The 21,567-nt window shown below is 39.8% G+C and overlaps 2 protein-coding genes across 2 annotated transcripts; both read right to left on the bottom strand.

Moving 5' to 3' along the window:
* Positions 1–8,586: 8,586 nt before the first annotated feature.
* Positions 8,587–12,519, bottom strand: LOC135294316 (matrix metalloproteinase-18-like). Its single transcript, XM_064409426.1, has 6 exons — positions 12,378–12,519; positions 11,631–11,854; positions 11,376–11,524; positions 9,879–10,004; positions 9,146–9,307; positions 8,587–8,609 (listed from the first exon to the last, which is right to left on the bottom strand). The coding sequence occupies exons 1-6, from the start codon at positions 12,492–12,494 to the stop codon at positions 8,587–8,589; spliced, it is 801 nt and encodes a 266-aa protein (XP_064265496.1). The 5' UTR covers positions 12,495–12,519.
* A 4,118-nt stretch (positions 12,520–16,637) lies between these two features.
* Positions 16,638–21,220, bottom strand: MMP7 (matrix metallopeptidase 7). Its single transcript, XM_064409425.1, has 6 exons — positions 20,669–21,220; positions 19,916–20,139; positions 19,661–19,809; positions 18,151–18,276; positions 17,394–17,555; positions 16,638–16,854 (listed from the first exon to the last, which is right to left on the bottom strand). The coding sequence occupies exons 1-6, from the start codon at positions 20,783–20,785 to the stop codon at positions 16,832–16,834; spliced, it is 801 nt and encodes a 266-aa protein (XP_064265495.1). The 5' UTR covers positions 20,786–21,220; the 3' UTR covers positions 16,638–16,831.
* Between the last annotated feature and the right edge of the window lie 347 nt (positions 21,221–21,567).

The following is a 21,567-nucleotide window of genomic DNA, read 5'->3' as shown; positions in this document are numbered from 1 at the left end:
GTAATTTAATAAACTAACATACATTTAGAGGATATATCTCTATATAACATATATCCATATCTTTAACATATCTAAGTCTTTCAGCTCTTGCACAACTCCAGTGAATATCAGGCTTAACCAGACTGGAAACAATTTATTTGGGAATACCCTAATTAACATTGCTTAACTTGCGTATCTGCAGGAAAAGAGTAGTTAAGATAGATGGAACAAAGAGCAGGCATGGGATTGTGGGAGATAGGAGTGTAGTTAACCTAGAAGTGATGAGTTAGCAGGCACTGAGGCACAGTTGCACAGAATCTTTGCTGTGTAAAGGCAGAGGTGCTGGAAGTTCTTGTGTTGGTTGCTTTGTGTGGTTTTGTTTCATTTTGGTGTTTGTTGTTTTGTGGGAGCTGAATTTCAAAGTGTTGGGATAGCTGGAAGTTGTTCCTACACTGTGAAGGAAACATTCTGGGAAAACTTAATAGGAGTAATCATACACTTTTGGTACGTGGTGTAAATAATGATTTCCCATACAGATTCCCATATAAAGACACAACTGGTGAATTTCCCCCCCCCCCCCAATTTTGTATGATATCCAGTGGCAGGGAGCAGTGAGAATGGGTGCTGAGGGTAACCACAGGAGCTCACCTGGTGCATTTCCACAGGAGCTGAGCAGGGCAGGATGGTGATAATGACAGAGTCCAACAGCATCCCCAGTCAAGGTGATGAGCCTGATCCTGGGAGTCCAGTTGGGAAGGAACAGCAGGACAGGGCTTAGAAACAAGGCTATGTCATAAATCTAATGTCATTCCAAGGGATACGATATAAGGCTACCACCTTTGTCAGTCTGGGGTCCCTTTAGCAAAACCGGTCTCTAAATCTGCACAGCTGGGGACAGGCACTACTGCAGCTCAGGCAGGGACTGAAGGCTCAGGCAAGAGCTGAAATTGAGCTGCTGAGAGAATGAGCATAGACATGTGCACGGAGGTCACAGGTGAGACTGGTCAGGGCTCAGGGCTCATTGTTACCGGTTTTGGCTTGCCAGAGCACTCAGAGCCCTGAAAGAAGTGCCTGAAGGCAGTTCATTCAGAGGTACAATCTGACCTCTTAGAGGAATGTCCTTGATTGGTAAGAGTTGTTCTTGTGTTGTTGAGGTAGATGTGTAACTCTTAGGACATTCACACAAGGATTATAAATTAAAGCCTCACAACAACATTATCAAAAACCTAAACACCCTAAACATAAACATCTCAGAACACCCAGTTTGAAGAAGGAAAACTATTTTTATTCACATGGTGAAACCTGCTCCTCAGGAAAGACCTACAAAGGCAAACCTGGGAACCCAAAATGCCAGTTCCAGTCAATATACAAAACTCTGGACTCAGTATTTGATCAGTAAAAGTTTATGAGCACTGTAGTTTTCTGTACATCTCATCAGCTGGTAAACCATTGTTGTGCCATGGAAGTTCACTTCTATAATCTCTCATCTCTCCTAGCTGACATACTTGATGAGCTGTCTTGCTCTCTGAAGGAATGTTAATTTAAGTTACAACCAGAGAAGTCACTCCCAGGCTGTACTTGGCTTGGTGTTTGCTCTGTACAGGTCCCACTTTTAAATTAGTTTTTATTCTCCACCCCTAAATGTCTTATTCCAAACATAATAGATGACACTTTGCTTCACATCCCATGTAAATTTTATATTCTTAGATGTTGGAGTTACAGCAACACTGCTAGCTTACAGCAAATTATTTCAATCAGGAAAATACAGGAAGATGCAATGGGTTTTGCTGAAATACTAGCAAAAACAGCTTTAATCCTTGCTTCTTTGCAATATAAAATTAACACTTGAGCTTTGTAGAAGGAGAGATAAGAACACAAGTTGATCAAAATGTCAATCTCCTTAATCCAGACCGTTAGCAAATCTGGAATTCTTCATGCCTTTTTTTTTTAAGTAAGGAATTAAGTTCTAAATTATATTTACACAACCATGATTAGCCGTATTTTTTTAAGAAGCAGTGGCCACATGAAGCATCAGTACCTTACAGTGTTCATTGCTAAACTATCCTGATTTTCTTACCAATCTGTTGGCTTGGCTTTGCAATTACAATTCAATTGTAATTGAAATTACAATTTCATCAGCTCAAAAAGAGCCTGAGCCCTAATTCTGGCTTTTGCGGGTCATGCATGACTGCTGCTGTTGCAAGGAGTATTTTGCTCTCTTGTATTTGTACTGGAGCTGAGGCTGGCTTATGCTCACTGATTTTTTAAATTTTTGCTTTCAGTATTGATGGTCTTAAAATACTTTCATCCACTTCAACTGAATCCTTTTTTCCAGGTAGTAATTATGAGTGATGTATTTTAGGCCAATACTGCAGATATGTCTGTTGTTTCTATGAAAATGCAAGTGAACTAGGTCACTGCTGCAATGTGAGTCTTCATTTTGTAAATGTTTTACATTCCAGAGGATTTACTTCTGTTTCTGCTCAAATCTACCATAATAGTACGATGAAATATTTATACTGGAATTAGTTTGGTCGGGCCATCATTTTTTGGGTCACCTTTAAGGGAATTAACAGATTGTGAGCTGCAAACTCGTTTGGGGTTTTGATACACTGCTCGTTGTGAGTACCTTGATATTGGCACACATGGCCAATACTGTAGCAATGACACAAAGTAGCTGGAAAGCACATTCTCCTCAACCAGCCAGAGTGAAATATCAGACTGTGGTCCTGAACTGAAAAAATGTGCTGCAGGACTCAAGAAGGGAAAAACCAGTATCACAAGAAGCTGTTTTCCATCAGTAACACTTGGTACTTTGAGACAACTATTCCAAATATCCGAACTTCTCACTGTGGCTGCCTGTACATCCATCCTCTCTTATTCTCACTTTTTTCATTTAAGTCTTTTGCTGACACAAATTCCTGGAAATCCTCTGAGGTTAAATGACAGCAGTCTTTTTTGACACCTAATGGGGGGGCTCAAAGGGTTTGCGATAACGACTGATTTCATTGGAATGTGTGAGATTGAATTAATAGCTCTTCTTGCTATTTAGCTATTGATTGACAGACCCCTGTACTGGCTTGCCTGACTGTATATTAGAGCCCAGTGCTCATTAATGGCTGCTTTTTACTTTTGCTGCTTGCTGTAGTGTTTTGCTGGCTGTCGTCTGGCTCTGCTGTGCCTGGGAACAGTTTGATAGCAGCAATGGAAACGTGTCTGGGCTAGCAGGTGGCCTGAGCATCGCTGCTCTCTGTATGGCTGTGCTGGACGGGCTGGATCTCCACTGGGAACTCGGATTGAAGGGACTGTGACCTGTGGATGAATCCATTCAAGATCAGGACACCCCAAAACACCTGTGACCGTGGCCAAGTGCCCAGCAGAACATATCTCAAAGCCACTATGGCAGTGATTATGGAAGGGATTGTGGCCGATGCTGAAGCAGGTACACTTCGAAGCATCTGTGGCTCTGAATGATGCACATCAGCTTGTGAATGCACAGTTTATATAATCTGATACCTGAAATTAAATTTGAAGTAATTGCAAAGATTTTCCTGTGCTTTATAGACATAACCTAGAAATGAAGTGCCAACAGGGAATAGTGTAACTTTCACAGTTTGCACTTCTCAAATGGCACAAATTACCAGGTGATGTTTCTTTTTCAACTCTTTAAATTACTGCTTGACATAAAAAATGCATTTAGGCACTTAAGGCTTGATTTATAAAACTTCTGGTTACTTTCATGCATGTTCAGTGCATCGTTTGCTTGGTAAAATAGAACTTTGACCTCATGAGTAATAAATGGAATTAAAGATGTGAAAAAACTGTGGTATTCTCAGAATGAATGGGTAGATTGCGCTGCAATATATTTTATTCAAATAGATATAGTGGCAGCATTTTACATGTGAAGTGCAGATGCTACAGGTGTCTGGAAGAATGTCAATCAGGTTGACAAAAAACTCTGGATACAGGATCCTTTTAATATCAGTGTTTGGTCTGATCAGGCACTTCCAGGGTATTCACACTGAAGTTCTTGCTAGGTGATTTTTTAGATTGTTAAATAAACTAGTGCCAAGGTACTACTTCTAGCATGTAATTAATTTGTGGGAAAGGGGTGAATATTATTTTTTACTGCTTCCTCTTCTGTAATAGCAAGGAGGCCAAACAAACAGAACAGAGGGCAAATCATTTTAGGTACCATATAAACATGACGAAAGCACAGCTAACAACTGAAAGATTTACAACAGAAATAAGAGCTAAGAGATAGTAGGGTAATAAAAATTTCAGGTTGACAGCGTACAAAGGTTAGGATTAGTGCATTAAGTGATAGGTGTGCTGGATTCCTAAGCACCTTTTTGTTGAAACCCAGTGTTAAACCAGGATATGAAGATGGGCAGTGTAATGGGAGGTGGAATTTGTGTGGGCTTTTCTAAAGGTTGTATGAGAGAACATGGAGAAGTTATTGAGCTGACCTGGCAAGCAGCTTAGATCTGCACAGCTGGCAGACACTTCCAAATAGGTGGTCTCATTCCTTATTTTCCATAGAGGGAGTGTGTACAGAGCATCCCACATCCAGATTTCTGCACTGTAGACATCATATTGTGGGAGCAAATAGCTCAGTGGGAAGTACTTACCATTAATCATCCATCCTTTTTGATGGTGATTTGCAGTGTGTATGAACTCTGAGCTGTTGGAACTACGGATGCAGCCTGATAGTGATATGATACAAACATTCTGTTTCATACCCATAGCAAACATGAATAAGAAAAGTGATTTTTTTCCTTGATCATATTTCTTATTATCATAAAGTATTCTACTCACTGCTAAATTAAAATTGTGTATTTTTGAATCAGGACTGGATGATCACCTAATGATTTGGAAAATTCTCAAGGAGAACTCAGTGGTTTTGTTCTTTTGCAAAGTTAAGGCACACTTAAAAGAATATTGTGCCAGTATTAGAGTAGTGCCAGCATTTTGACTTCTTCTCAAATTATTACCTAACTTTTTGCTCCCAGGAGGTAAAAGCCTTAATATTTTTATGCAAAGAATCAATCCTTATTCCTGTTTCTGGCAATGAAGGTAGGAATGAAGAAAATAACATAATCAGAAAGAAAAAGTTAAATTCAGCTCATTATGATTCTTTCCCACCTCTTCTACTGCTCTTTCCATCCATATTTGGAACACCTAGAAAATTTTACAAGAATTTTGAGGCAAAAATTTCTCTGCTGAGCCAAATTACCAACAACACCACCATTATTGTATATTTTTCAAGCTCAAAGCAATGTCAGTTCATACTGCATATTCCCCCAAATATTCAAAAATAGAGCCACATTGGGAGCATTAAAGTAACACTAGGAAATCTTTTAGTGTATTTTGCAATACTTTTGCCTTTCATCCTTAACTGCTGTGAGTTGTTGTAACCATTCTGAGAAAGAAAGGGTCTGTTAGGCATAAACACTACGATTATAATGAGAGTGATTACCTTTAAGGAAAGATGAGACTGTACTGATTCAGGCTGTTCCTCATCCTATGTCCAGTCACAAATGACAAGAACATTGGTTTTGATCTTTTATGAATCTCATATTTGTAATGCACAAATTGATTTTTAGTTGGGGAACCATTCATTTCAGAGTACTGGTTGAGCTTGGAGTGAATTTATTGTCTAAAGAAGTATGCAGTCAGGAGCACTACCATGCTATCCTGTAATTGAAAATAAAAGATATTTAACATTAGAGATTCAGTTTTACCTTCAGGATTTTTGCACAAACAGCAGTTAATGGAAAGGTATTCCGATGCTCTTGGCATTCCTGTGAGGATGCTTACTCATACTGTGTTCTGTAACTCATGCCTGAACTGTGTCCATTGATGTTGAATGCAAACTGCTTTTTTGGCACCACCTTACTTTGCTCCTAGATATCTCTGCTTTGAGGCAAGAACTCATCTAGAGAAAGCCCACAGCAGTACCACAGATCCCTTTCAGCCTCATTATGGCCTTTGGAACAGGGTGGTGTGCCTTGGTGTTGGGCAGTGTTTCTGTCCCAAGTCATTTCCAAGAAAAGAACTTGAAATCTTGGTAGATAAGTAGATCCAGGTGATCTTCTAATGTGAGACAGTCACTGAAATGTTAGATGCACTCCTTAACCAGCCTTAGTAGACAAGGTGCTTCCTTTTCCCTGTAGAAAGTCTTGCAATGTTAGCACAACCGGGTCAATTTAGATGGATCCTTCCTTTGTAATTCAGCAAAACAGTGAGGCACTACTTCCTACCATAGCCTCATGCTTAGTAGCTGTTATGCTACAAAAATATATCTAAACCTTCCAAATTCCATTTATGAATTTGGGTCACCACTGTCATTGAATACTATGTGTTAATGAATTCCATAACTGAATTTCTCACTGTGTAAAAATGTACCTAATTCTTCTTTTAAAATGTTCCACAATGTTTTACTGGGAGTGTGTTTCTTTTTGAAATGCAAGAAATAGTGATTCTCTCACTGCCCACAGTACAGCAGCTCTGTCAGATCATTTCATGTGGCCAAGTAGAAGACCTCTAATGTTTTCTGTTTTCCTGATGTGCATAGACTTCCATATTTTTCTATATACCTGAGCAGCCTGCTGCTTCTCTCTATGATTCCTGTTTTATTGTCTGTAAACTTTAGGGCTGAGAAAAAACAGTAACAATTTTCACCCCTTAATAATTTTCCTCAGCCTTCTCCAACAAGGAGTGATTACCTGTAGCTTGTGATGGTTCTTGCAGTAAAAATAGCCAAACCAGAAAATATTTTCTATAGTCCTTTGCTAACATTTTTACTCTAACGTGAATCCCAAATAATTCCATTGATGTCAATGGTGCTACTTCATAGTGGCATTTTGGAAACTGAAAACACCATAATGAGAGCCATTAAGAGCATCCTGTATGAGGCAGGTTTTGTTGAAGATAATTATTTTATAAAAAAAACAAAAAAGAAAATTATATATTCATATGTTTTAAATTTGAAGATGAAAGATTTGGGATTAAATTTGCAGTTTACACTGTGAAGAAAAATTCAAGAGGACATCACGGGGGCAGAGCATATTTACACTTTTTGTAGTTCCTTAGGTCATTCCCCTCACATATCTATGAACATTTATATGTAACACCTTCAATAAACATTGCTAAGACTGCTGATATAATTAATTTTATTTTTCTGAGATTGTATTCCTTTCTTCTTTCTTCTTTCTTCTTTCTTCTTTCTTCTTTCTTCTTTCTTCTTTCTTCTTTCTTCTTTCTTCTTTCTTCTTTCTTCTTTCTTCTTTCATCTTCTTTCTGCTTTCTTCTCTCTTTCCTCTTTCTTCTCTCTTTTTTCTTCTGTCTCCTTCTGGTGTTTCTTATTTCTTATTATTTCCCCTTCCTTTTCTCTCTTATTGAATTGCCTTTGTCTCCACCCATGTATTTTACCATTTTTTCTGCATTTCTCTCCACATCCCACTGAGGGGTGCATAGTGAGTGTGGTGCTTGGTTACCTGTCGGGTTGAACGGTGTCAGTCCTTTTTGGACCACGCAACATGAGACAGGAGGGATTGAGATAAAAACAGATCTGACCAGAGCATGTTAAACCAAATTTTTTACAAGTATCCATAAGATTAGTTCAATAGTCACTGATCAGAGTGTTGATATATTTGCTCTCAGAGGTGTTGTGTGTTCTCTGAGTTTTGTAGTGTGAGCACCATATTCCCTGCTGTGAGCACCACATTCCCTCTGGGGGCTGGCTGAAGGTCGTTCCTTGTACTGGGTAACACTGGTTTAGGAGATGGTGAAGATGCTGGGAGTGACACTGAGCTGGTGTTTGTGCTCCTCATCTCTGTGCACAGGGAGCCATCTGTTGGAAACTATTCATAAATACACCTTCTACCTTGAGAATTATGAAGATTTTGAATGTCGTTGTCAGAATCCCTGTTGGGTTTTTTCTTTTTTTTCTTTTTTTTTTTTTTTCATTTTTTAAAAATAAATCTAAAAATACCCAAGGAAGCTTGACTATCACAGAGGATCATGGGAATGGCGGTGCACTGCTTCTCAAACCTGCTTCTCTGGAGAGTCAGGGAGGACATGATGATGAAAAGCTTTTCCATTTGGGAAAACATCCCAGCCCATACTGAAGGAAGCACTGTGGAGACCTCCTGTATGTGAGAGCCACATGGGAAGCTCACTGATTCTGAGGAGTCAATACTGTGAAGTGGCAGGACATGCATGGGAATTGAAAGCAAGCCACTGATGTAAGGACAAACCCTGTTCTGTTCTGACATCAGTTGATGTACAGGGGCTCTTTAGGTACCTGTAAACCTATCAACAAAGATACTTGTCTGACTGTCTATCATGCATGCAGGAGTAGCTAAATCCCACGGTGAAATGCCAGAAGAAAAGAGAACACCTTAGAAAACAGAGTATAATTTTTTTATTATTATTATTTTTGTTAGATAAAATTGCATAAAGTGTAACTAAATCAACATAAAGTTCAGGGAGAGAAAGTGCAGCCGAGGGAGTTTACCATCTTAATTAGCTGGAGGATTAAAATTGTTTTGGAAGACCAAAACAATGAGATGTGAATTCTTTGATCATCATTAGGAACTTTCTTCAAGAGTTTGATGGCTTTTTCCCTGTGGAAGAGAAGCACAAAACATAGAGATCCTAGTGAAAATTGCCAATGCAGACAGCTGTGTTTTATTCCCAGTGTTTCTTTAGCATTACCTCAGTTGGACATTGCCTAAAGAAAAGCAAACCTGACAAATTCTGTCCTGTGGGGTCAATTCTAGTTATGTTCCCTTGTTGCTGAGGGGTTTCTGCCTTTACTGAACTTGGTGAGTGGCACAATACCTCTCCTTTCCTGCCAGAGCACCACTCTCAGGAAGAGCTCATTTTCAGAGCAAGGGCCACAGGATTTGCTTGGCAGAATGCAGGTGCGTGGGAGGACAGAGCAGCAGGCCATGCACTGCTGCTTTGTCACCTCCTGGTTGCAGTGGGAATAGACTGCAGGGGCAACATAGTGAGTGGACAGAGTATGCAGGACTTGGTTTCTCCCAAGTTTGTGCACTTTCTTTCTTTCTGGTAATTTGATGAGGCCCTAGCAATCAGGGAGAGTGAAAGCTGTACCTCAGGGAGTTTTGTGTTAAAAATCAAATTTAATTATGTTTACCATATAACTTCTGAATTCTCCGCTTGTCCTCTTCTGGAAGTGTGAAAGTTTTCGGGTTCTGATATGAGTAGTAAGGGTACATGAGAGATCCACGGTCACTGGAATGGGTAAGTCCCAAAGAATGGCCAAATTCATGAGCAGCAACGAGGAACAAATTGATATCTGCAACATAAAATTACATAAATGGATGTTAAAGTTATGAAATACAATTGATTTACAATTGACTTTTTACAATTGCTTCAAATGACTTTTTAAAATACAATAAATTGAAAGTGCAGGAGAATTTATGTATTTCAATCCATCTTGGAATGAGACCCCAGGCTTTTGATCCATTATTGTTGAGATTTTACATATAGCTGTAATATTTTATAAAAAAATCTACTGATTCCTTGCATATGTATTTAGAGACCCTGAGTCTCTTTTGGATTCTACTTTTGGTCAACCTTCCTAGAAGCAAGTCAATCTACCTGTTCAAAATTTATGTAGGAAACAGGGGCTCACAGTCTGTGTTTAGCCTGCAAAAAGTGCTTTAAATGATGGACAGAACAGACATTATGCAGGTGTTCATGGTAATGAAGCACTAGTAGTTATAAAGGTAGTTGAAAAGGGTAGAAATGTTAGTACTGAAGTAGCACTGAAGGATGAAGAGGAATGGAAAGCAGTTCCTGTGGCTGTGTTCTTCCAACATGTACAATATTTGCTTTCCCCTTTCATCTACACATGTGAACTTTACCTTGATTGACATCTGACCATTTCTCATCATCATCAAAATGAGCATCTCCACTCCGCCTTTTTCCAGGTAGAAATGCATGGGCCAGTATTTTACCTCTTCCATCGAAAGGAGATCCATCACCATGCGCTGCATTTGAAATAAATCAATGTAATCAGATGAGATCAGTTGTCATATTTAATGAGATCAGTTGTCATATTTAACTTCAGCAAGTAGAATCATGCTGTTGGTTTGTGCTAGTTTTGCTGGTTGCCTGTCCTTAAAAAAATCTTACAATGGCAGCAAGGTTGTGAAAATGAGAAGTGAGGCTGAGGGAAACACTCTCCATATTCATGACTGAAGTTCAAATCTTGTCTTTGATAGTTTGGTCTGCTGCATGTTTCAGGAAGAGCTGAATATATTTTGCCTGAGCTTTTGTCAGAAGTGTGGTCCTGAGGCTGCATTCAGGGATGGTTTCAGAATGAATAGTTAATGCTTGACAACACTATTGTTAATGTCTGGATGTGTTTGATGTTAAAAAGTGCTGGGTAATATTAGTTGCAGACATTCTCATTTGCACTGCTTTCAGTGTGGATGGTGATTTGGGATAGATAACCATGTTTCTGAAGAGATAAATTCATTTATTCCCAGCCTTGAGGTATGGTCTATTATCTACTTCTGTCATAGTGCAGGTGGAATTTTAATGATTAATGCCTCAAGTGCACTAGCTAGATCATAGTTGAACCAAGTTGGACAATTTTCCTCTCCCTTATGATGAGTCTCTGGCTTTAGTGAAGAGTAGTTGGGAAACGAGATGCCATCCTGTGTCCTTTTCCCCAGACCTTGAAGCAGGCATTTAGTTCCTCTAAGCTGTCAGTTTACATACCAGGCAAACATTTAAGGTAGGGCTGTGTCCATAGACTACTCCAGACCACAGACATATTTCTGAAGTGACTTCTGCTCACCCCACTTTCCACGCTTTGGCTGCTGCACCTTGGTGCAATCTTGGGGTGCAACATACGATTCCTTCTAGAAGCAAATCTACCAGAAGAGACTTTCCATGGCCAAACATAATGCACCCAATAAACATCAAAGGTGCTTATTCTGGGAACCAGGATATATCTAGGCCTAAGTAAACCTGACTTAAGCTGCTTGAATGCAGCCTATGGAGGCTGGATCTTCAGAACCTGCTGATTTGCTGTACAGAGCTCTTCTCAGAAGTTTGCACATTTTATCAAGGCAAAAAGACCCCCTTGAGCATCTAACTTTAAGTGTCTCATTCTGGAGCTGAATTCTCCCTTCATTTCACAGCTGTGACTCTGAAAGGATTTTTCTAACATTTTATAGGAGTAAAACTGACTAATGACAGAAATTTGGTGACATGATATAAAGAAGATAAAATTTCTGCAGACTTTGGTTTAATTCCCAACTCTTTGTTCTTTCTTAAAGCTATGGCTATAAGAATGCATGCTTTGAGTAAAATATGGACCATTATGTGTTAAAAGGGACAGGTATTCTCACCACGACGTGCAAATCTAATCTCAATGTCTGCCCGGCCGCTGTCAACTCTTCGGAATTGCAGTGGAGTCACATCACTCCATACCATCAAGGCCCTTCTAATTGCATCATCCACTTTCTTTCTGGGTAGGTCTTGTGTATAACTGAGAATCCTGTTAGCAAAGAAAACCAGGTGAATTTCATTTAGGCTGTGAAGGAAACCCACCTAGTTAAATACAGAGCATTCCCCCTCCCCAGAAAACCTGAAGCATCACTTACTTGTAAGTTAAATGTGTCTTTTCCCATTTTCGAGTTTCAGGAGATGTTTGGTGTCCTCCTTCATCAGGCATACCACATCTGGGCATTGTCATTATTTCTTCAGTTTCTTTGTCTAATTTTCCAGTTACAGTCAGGTGGAAAAATTTCTGCATTTCTTTAATCCTTTCTTCTATGCTTAGGTGTTGTGTTTCTGCCAATATTGGAAAGAATGTATCAAGATATCCCTGGAAGAAGAGAGGGAAAATAAAGATTAATATGTATATCTATGAAGTTTTGGTAATTGCATTTTACATTTGTTTGAATTGTTTCATCATTCTGCATCATCCATGTCTAGTTTTACTTGTATCTTTCCACTTCAGTTTACCAAATTCTGCTCTTGCAGTTGTAGAGATCAGCATATCTAAAAGGAATTGTAACAGCAATGAAACACTGTAAGTAAGAAACCCTGTCAAGTAACCACCATTTACTGAGCATTCAAATCTACAGTCTTCTAACACAGTACACATAAAATTTTTGACTTATTTTTAAAATTACATGCTCCCCTTTATTTACCAGCTGGAACTTGGTCTCTTTTTTATGTCAGCCTTCAGAGATTTAAGCTAGTCAGTGAGTTTATTTATATCAGACCTACAAAAACTGTTGTAATGTGAGACAAGGATAATATGAACAGGTAGGAAAGGAATGTAGAAATGGAATCAAAAATCAGATTATTCATAATGTAGTTTTGTTTCTCCCCTTGTAACATACCTTTATTCTCTCCAGGTCTATGCTGCTCCACGATTCTGGTCTTGGTTGTATTGGAAAAGCAGGAGTCTCAGGCAGGAAGATGACAGCACAAAGCAGGAGGTAGTGCATGGTGCCCATCTTGATGAGGAGCCTTGCTGGTGCAGAAAGGGTTTGGCTTTCTGTCTCCCAAGACCAGAGCTAAAACCCTTATATAGATCCTGACAGTGCCAATCAGCAATTTTATATGTGACTCACTTTCTAAATTCCTTGTATAAATTTGTGTCACCATTTCCATTGAATATGCTTTGATTGAATTTCAGAGTTGTCTTGCTTGCTACGTGATAATACATCCTTCTTCTTTGAAAATCTTCCGCAAGATTTTCTTGGGATAGTGGTTTTTTTTGAGTTGCAAGAAATAGTGACTCTCTTAGTGCTCACAGTACAGCAGCTCTGTCAGATCATTTCATGTGGCCAAGTAGAAGACCTCTAATATTTTCTATTTTCCTGATGTGGATATTTTCCCTGTGTATATTGTTCTGTACACTTGAGCAGCCTGCTGCTTCTCTCTATGATTTTTGTTTTATTGTCTGTTAACTTTACTTTTAGGGCTGAGAGAAAACAGTAACAATTTTTACCCCTTAATAATTTTCCTCAGCCTTCTTCAACAAAGAGTGATTACCTGGCTTGTGGTGGTTCCTGCTGTAAAAAAATAACCAAAATAGATAATATTTTCTCTAGTCCTTTGCTAACATTTTTACTCTAAGAGATAAATCCCAAATAATTCCATTGATATTAATGGAGCCACTTCTTAGAGGCATTGCTGAAACTGAAAAAAAGCATAATGATGCCATTAAGAGTATCCTGTTTTGTTGAAGATATAATTTTGAAAAAAATAAAAACGAAAAATATATATTCATATGCTTTAAATTAGAAGATGAAAGATTTGGGATTAAATTTGCAGTTTACACTGTGAAGAAAAATTCAAGAGGATATCACTGGGGATGGACATACTTGCATTTTTTCATATCATCAGGTAATTCCCATCCGATATCTGTGAACTTTTCATGTGTAGCAGCTTTAATAAGCATTGCTAAGGCTGATGATATAATTAATTTTCTTTTTCTGAGATCTTATTCCCTTGTTAATACCAGGTATAGCAGGTATTGATTTTGCCCTCTCAGAATATCAGTCCATGTTGATGGAGTGGGCTCAGGGTACGTAAGTGATTGGGTAAGTTGCCAAAATAGCTTTTCTAGATAGTGCAGGAGTAGAGCTTAACCTTTAAATATGCATGGTCAAAGGACCCATGAGAAATGTTAAGACATTTGAGAATTCATTTGCTGCTTGTTGTACTATCTGGAACAGCAAAGAAGAATTTAAAAATCATTTTATTTAAAAGAACAGTAGTAAAAGCAAGTAAAGATTCAAATCCCCAACGAACCAAAATATGTTGTGGTTAGCCATTTCTTCTTTGGTATGGAAAAGAAGGGACAAGTTGCTATTTGAGTAACATAAGGTGCCTAGACGTGTATTCGAGAGAGCATGTAAAAGCTGACACGGAATGCAGTGGGATAAAGGGAAGAAGAAGGTTGCTGGATTTGCTGTTGTCTCTGCTTTCCCCCAGCGATGGTGTGTGTGGTAGTGCCTGCCCAGCTGTGTGCTGGCAGACAAGGCACACTTCACACCAGCGGGCAAAGCCAGAGCAGTTTGCCGAGCGGTGCCACTAGGCGGAGGCAAATGCTGCGCAGTTCCCCTCTGCTGATCAGGGTTCGGTGTGCCGATGGCAGCGCTTTTCCCCAAAGGAGAGGTCCCTTATGGGGATGGAAAGGCAACAGGAGCTCAACAGGCAGTAAAATGCTGCTGGCAGCCTCGTCAGTGGCTGTCTCTGAGGACAAAATTCTTGGCTTCTATTTTATTTCACTTGCTGTGGTGATGCTAAATGGGGGCTGCTGCCTCTCTTGAGATCGATCCTTCAAGACACAAGGGTGCCTCACTGCCACCAGTGCTGGCCCTACTGCAGGCCAGTCACCTCATGTGGTCGCAGGAAGCTGTCTCTCAGATACGTCCCATTGCCAGGATAGTATTCCTAGGAATACACTTCTGGGTTCTACTGCATTTGTCTCAATTCATAAGGATGTTAATTTTACACTAGAAAACAAACCAGCTGCTTTCAGTCAAGTGTTTGTTCTCCTGGCTTCATTTGATAGAGTCTCTTCTCCAGCACTGTACATGAATTGTTCTGTGTGGCCTTAGGAGTGTTTTTTTCTGGAGAGTCTTTGATAAAGCCTGTTTTCCATGGCTGTTTTCTCTTTATAAAGCTTTAGCAAGTGACTTGAGCTTGATAAAGATCATGGTGTGTCTCTGTTTTGTGTTTGGTTCCCTGTGGGGACTTTGGCCAAGGGAACAGAGGGTATTTTCTGTCAATCTTGCGTCTTTCCAGGTCAACCCATTTGGACTGAGCATCCGCATAGCCTAGAGAGCTCTTCTTCATAGCCTTTAATACAGATTGGATCTGTATTAAGGCTATTTATCTCTCTATTCTGGGTCTTCAAGTTTTTTCTCACCTGAAGACAGCTGTGCCCCCAGAATAATATCCACACTTAGCACCAGCTACTTCATCTTTGACCTTTGTGTGGAAGAAATGGCTGCTTACTGACGGGAGCATTTTCAAACTAATGTTGATATTGCACTGATCCTTTGGTATTTGCTCAGCAGCCTTTACATTCAGTGGGGACTCTTCAGCTTCTTACAGCAGCCCAGCCGTGAGCAGGCTGGGGGGCATAAGAAGCTGGAAGGGGACACAGCTGGGACCCATATTGGCCAAGGGATATTCCATACCATAGGATGTCATATTCGGTGTAAAAACTAGAGGGAAAGCTGGCCAGAGGTTTCTTCTTGTGCACTGCCTGGGTGCTGGTCTGTGGGTGGTGAATCACTGCATTGTTCATAATTTGCTTTGTATATTCCTATTCCTATTTCTCTTCCTCTTCTTCCTTGTCTTCGTCTTTGTCTTCTTCTTTGTCGTCTTTGTCTTCATCTTTGTCTTTGTCTTCTTCATCTTCATCTTCTGCTTCTTGCTCCTATTTTTCTTTCTCTTCTTCTTCTTTCTCCCCTTCTTCTTCCTCCTCTTCTTCCTCTTCTTGTTCTTGTTCTTCTTCCTCTTCTTCATCCTCCTCTTCTTCTTCATATTCTTCTCCCTTGACATTTCTTCTACTTTCTTTTGCTTTCTTCTATTTGTGTTGACTATTTATTTTTATTTCCCCTTCCTTTTCTGTCTTATTGAATTGCCTTTGTCTCCACCCATGTTTTTACCATTTTTTCTGCATTTCTCTCCACATTCCACTGAGGGGTGCATAGTGAGTGTGGTGCTTGGTTACCTGTCAAGGTTGAATGGTGTCAGTCCTTTTTGGACCACGCAACATGAGGCAGGAAGGATTGAGATAAAAACAGATCTGACCAGAGCATGTTAAACCAAATTTTTTATAAGTATCCACAGTATTAGTTCAATAGTCACTGGTCAGAGTGTTGATATATTTGCTCTCAGAGGTGTTGTGTGTTCTCTGAGTTTTGTAGTGTGAGCACCATATTCCCTGCTGTGAGCACCACATTCCCTCTGGGGGCTGGCTGAAGGTCGTTCCTTGTACTGGGTAACACTGGTTTAGGAGATGGTGAAGATGCTGGGAGTGACACTGAGCTGGTGTTTGTGCTCCTCATCTCTGTGCACAGGGAGCCATCTGTTGGAAACTATTCATAAATACACCATCTACCTTGTGATTTTTGAAGACTTTGAATGTCCTTGGGAGCATCCCTGGGGGTTTTTTGTTGTTGTTTCTTTTTTTTTTTTTTTTTTTAATCCATTAAAAAACACTCAAGGAAGCTTGGCACAAAGGATCATGGGAATGGCGGTGCACTGCTTCTCAAACCTGCTTCTCTGGAGAGTCAGAGAGGACATGATGATGAAAAGCTTTTCCATTTGGGAAAACATCCCAGCCCATACTGAAGGAAGCACTGTGGAGACCTCCTGTATGTGAGAGCCACATGGGAAGCTCACTGATTCTGAGGAGTCAATACTGTGAAGTGGCAGGACATGCATGGGAATTGAAAGCAAGCCACTGATGTAAGGACAAACCCTGTTCTGTTCTGACATCAGTTGATGTACAGGGGCTCTTTAGGTGCCTGTAAACCTATCAACAAAGACACTTGTCTGACTGTCTATCATGCATGCAGGAGTAACTTAATCCCTCAGTGAAATGCCAGAATTAAAAAGAGAACACCTTAGAAAACAGAGTAAACATTTTTTTATTATTATTTTTGTTAGGTAAAATTGTGTAAAGTGCAAATAAATCAATGTAAAGTTCAGGGAGAGAAAGTGCAGCCGAGGGAGTTTACCATCTTAATTTGCTGGAGGATTAAAATTGTTTTGGAAGACCAAAACAATGAGATGTGAATTCTTTGATCATCATTAGGAACTTTCTTCAAGAGTTTGATGGCTTTTTCCCTGTGGAAGAGAAGCACAAAACATAGAGATCCTAGTGAAAATTGCCAATGCAGACAGCTGTGTTTTATTCCTAGTGTTCTTTTAGCATGCCCTAAGTTGGGCAGTGCCTAAAGAAAAGCAAACCTGACAGATTCTGTCCTGTGGGGTCAATTCTAGTTATGTTCCCTTGTTGCTGAGGAGTTTCTGCCTTTACTGAACTTGGTGAGTGGCACAATACCTCTCCTTTCCTGCCAGGAGCACCACTCACAGGAAGAGCTCATTTTCAGAGCAAGGGCCACCGGATTTGCTTGGCAGAATGCAGGTGCGTGGGAGGACAGAGCAGCAGGCCATGCACTGCTGCTTTGTCACCTCCTGGTTGCAGTGGGAACAGACTGCAGGGGCAACATAGTGGGTGGACAGAGTATGCAGGAGTTGGTTTTTCCCAAGTTGGTTCACTTTCTCTCTTTCTGGTAGTTTGATGAGGCCCTAGCAATCAGGGAGAGTGAAAGCTGTACCCCAGTAAGCTTTGTCTTGGAATTAAAATTTCTTTGTGAGTTTACCATATAACTTCTGAATTCCTCTCCTGTCATCAGCTGGAAGTCTGAAGGTTTGTGGGTTCTGGTATGAGTAGAGTGGGTACATCAGAGCTCCACGGACATTGGAATGAGCAAGTCCCAAAGAATGGCCAAATTCATGAGCAGCAACGAGGAACAAATTGACATCTGCAGCACAGAAACACATAAATAGATGTTAAAGGTATAGCATTTCTTTTTGAAATACAATTAATTGAAAGTGCAGGAGAATTTATATATTTCAATCTGTCTTGGTATGATACCCCAGAATTTTTATCCATTATCATTAAGCTTTCATATATTACAGTAATATTTTATTAAACATCTCCTGAGTCCTTGCATATGGTCGACCTCATTCCTAGAAGCAAGTCAATCTACCTGTTCAAAATTTATGTAGGAAACAGGGACTCACAGTCCATGTTTAGCCTGCAAAAAGTGCTTTAAATGATGGACCGAACAGGCATTATGTAGGTGTTTATGGTAATAAAGCACCAGTAGTTATAAAGGTAACTTTAAAAGGTATAGTTTTATATATATATATATATATATATATATATATATATATAGTTATATAGTTATATAGTTATATATATATAGTTATAAAGGTAACTTTGAAAAGGGTAGAAATATTAGTACTGAAGTAGCACTGAAGGATGAAGAGGAATGGAAAGCAGTTCCTGTGGCTGTGTTCTTCCAACATGTACAATATTTGCCTTCCCCTTTCATCTACACATGTGAGCTTTACCTTGATTGATATCTGACCATTTCTCATCATCATCAAAATGAGCATCTCCACCAATCCCATCTCCAGGTGCGAATGCATGGGCCAGCGTGCCACCTCTTCCATCGAAAGGAGATCCATCACCATGCGCTGCATTTGAAATAAATCAATGTAATCAGATGAGATCAGTTGTCATATTTAATGAGATCAGTTGTCATATTTAATGAGATCAGTTGTCATATTTAACTTCAGCAAGTAGAATCATGCTGTTGGTTTGTGCTAGTTTTGCTGGTTGCCAGTCCTTAAGCAAATCTTACAATGGCAGCAAGGTTCTGAAAATGAGAAGTGAGGCTGAGGGAAACACTCTCCATATTCATGACTGAAGTTCAAATCTTGTCTTTGATAGTTTGGTCTGCTGCATGTTTCAGGAAGAGCTGAATATATTTTGCCTGAGCTTTTGTCAGAAGTGTGGTCCTGAGGCTGCATTCAGGGATGGTTTCAGAATGAATAGTTAATGCTTGACAACACTATTGTTAATGTCTGGATGTGTTTGATGTTAAAAAGTGCAGGGCAATGTTAGTTGCAGACATTCTCATTTGCACTGCTTTCAGTGTGGATGGTGATTTGGGATAGATAACCATGTTTCTGAAGAGATAAATTCATTTATTCCCAGCCTTGAGGTATGGTCTATTATCTACTTCTGTCATAGTGCAGGTGGAATTTTAATGATTAATGCCTCAAGTGCACTAGCTAGATCATAGTTGAACCAAGTTGGACAATTTTCCTCTCCCTCATCATGAATGTCTGGCTTTAGTGAAGAGTAGTTGGGAAATGAGATGCCATCCTGTGTCCTTTTCCCCAGACCTTGAAGCAGGCATTTAGTTCCTCTAAGCTGTCAGTTTACATGCCAGGCAAACATTCAAGGTAGGGCTGTGTCCATAGACACAGACAGATTTCTGAAGTGACTTCTGCTCACCCCAATTTCCACGCTTTGGCTGCTGCACCTTGGTGCAATCTTGGGGTGCAACATACGATTCCTTCTAGAAGCAAATCTACCAGAAGAGACTTTCCATGGCCAAACATAATGCACCCAATAAACATCAAAGGTGCTTATTCTGGGAACCAGGATATATCTAGGCCTAAGTAAACCTGACTTAAGCTGCTTGAATGCAGCCTATGGAGGCTGGATCTTCAGAACCTGCTGATTTGCTGTACAGAGCTCTTCTCAGAAGTTTGCACATTTTATCAAGGCAAAAAGACCCCCTTGAGCATCTAACTTTAAGTGTCTCATTCTGGAGCTGAATTCTCCCTTCATTTCACAGCTGTGACTCTGAAAGGATTTTTCTAACATTTTATAGGAGTAAAACTGACTAATGACATAGAAATTTGGTGACATTATATAAAGAAGATAAAATTTCTGCAGACTTTGGTTTAATTCCCAACTCTTTGTTCTTTCTTAAAGTTATGGCTATAAGAATGCATGTTTTGAGTAAAATATGGACCATTATATGTTAAAAGGGACAGGTATTCTCACCACGACGTGCAAATCTAATCTCAATGTCTGCCCGGCCGCTGTCAACTCTTCGGAATTGCAGTGGAGTCACATCACTCCATACCATCAAGGCCCTTCTAATTGCATCATCCACTTTCTTTCTGGGTAGGTCTTGTGTATAACTGAGAATCCTGTTAGCAAAGAAAACCAGGTGAATTTCATTTAGGCTGTGAAGGAAACCCACCTAGTTAAATACAGAGCATTCCCCTTCCCCAGAAAACCTGAAGCATCACTTACTTGTAAGTTAAATGTGTCTTTTCCCATCTTGGAGTTCCAGGAAATGTTTGGTATTCTGCTACATCAGGCATACCACATCTGGGCATTGTCATTATTTCTTCAGTTTCTTTGTCTAATTTTCCAGTTACAGTCAGGTGGAAAAACTTCTGCATTTGTTTAATCCTTTCTTCTATGCTTAGGTGTTGTGTTTTTGACAAAATTGGAAAGAATGTATCAAGATATCTCTAGAAGAAGAGAGGGAAAATAAAGATTAATACGTGTATCTGTGATGTTTTGGTAATTGCATTTTACATTTGTTTGAATTGTTTCATCATTCTGCATCATCCATGCCATGTTTTAGTTGTATCTTTCTACTTCAGTTTACAAAATTCTGCTCTCGCAGTAGTAGAGATCAGCATATCTAAAAGGAATTGTAACAGCAATGAAACACTGTAAGTAAGAAATCCTGTCAAGTAACCACCATTTACTGAGCATTCAAATCTACAGCCTTCTAACACAGTACACATAAAATTTTTGACTTATTTTGAAAATTACATGCTCCCCTTTATTTACCAGCTGGAACTTGGTCCCTTTTTTATGTCAGCCTTCAGAGGTTTTACCTAGTGAGCACGTTTAAAATGTTTTAAATCACATCTGCAAAAACTGTTGTAATGTGAGACAGGGACAATATGAACAGGTAGGAAAGGAATGTAGAAATGGAATCAAATATCAGATTATTCATAATGTAGTTTTGTTTCTCCCCTTGTAACATACCTTTACTTTCTCCAGGTCTATGCTGCTCCATGATGCTGGTCTCAGTTGTATTGGAAAAGCTGGAGTCTCAGGCAGGAAGATGACAGCACAAAGCAGGAGGTAGTGCATGGTGCCCATCTTGATGAGGAGCCTTGCTGGTGCAGAAAGGGTTTGGCTTTCTGTCTCCCGAGACCAGAGCTAAAACCCTTATATAGATCCTGATAGCTCCAAGCAGCAATTACGCATATGACTCACTTTTTGGTTTTGTTAGTGTAATGTCATCAATGCTCTAAGAAGTAAATGAAATCACGTTAAACAAATCTTTCCTGTAACTTCCTTGTTGATGTCACGTCACAGCTAGCAGCCAGCTTTGTCTCTCTCTTTTCATATTATTCCAGTAGTGAAACCACAGGGTCATAGGGAAATTCACTTTCTGTAACTTTATCGGTACAGTTACTGTGTAATCACTTCACCCTGCGCTTTTCCCAAGTTCCTTATACACAAAGGCATTTTGCAAGAGCCCTTTGGCTGCCTGCCTGTATCAGTTGATGTAGAGGCAGAGAGGAGATGGGTGCGAGCAGTGTCTCACTGAAACCACTGCCATACAGCACTGCCCATTCTGTTAACTTTCAGTAGCTCCTGCAGTTCAGAAGACAGCTCTTTAAAAGCACCCTCTAGAACTAGGAGAACCTCAGGTGCCTTTGTCCCTTTCTTTCCAAATGGGATGACCTATCAGAAGAATCTCTTCACATTTGAGAACTTGTTATAGAATATAGCTTATAAGAGTAGGTGAAAGCTCTCAGGGGAAAGAGAGGAGCTTTCCCTAACAAATATGGAGCTATCTTAAACCTCCTGCTGTACCAGTGCAACCTAAGAAAGCTGCATGAAGCACTGACAAAGCATGGCAGCTGTAACCTCCC

The sequence above is a fragment of the Passer domesticus genome, chromosome 2 (assembly GCF_036417665.1).
Source record: "Passer domesticus isolate bPasDom1 chromosome 2, bPasDom1.hap1, whole genome shotgun sequence".
NCBI classification, from domain to species: Eukaryota; Metazoa; Chordata; class Aves; order Passeriformes; family Passeridae; genus Passer; species Passer domesticus.
This window is presented reverse-complemented; position numbering and strand designations above follow the sequence as displayed.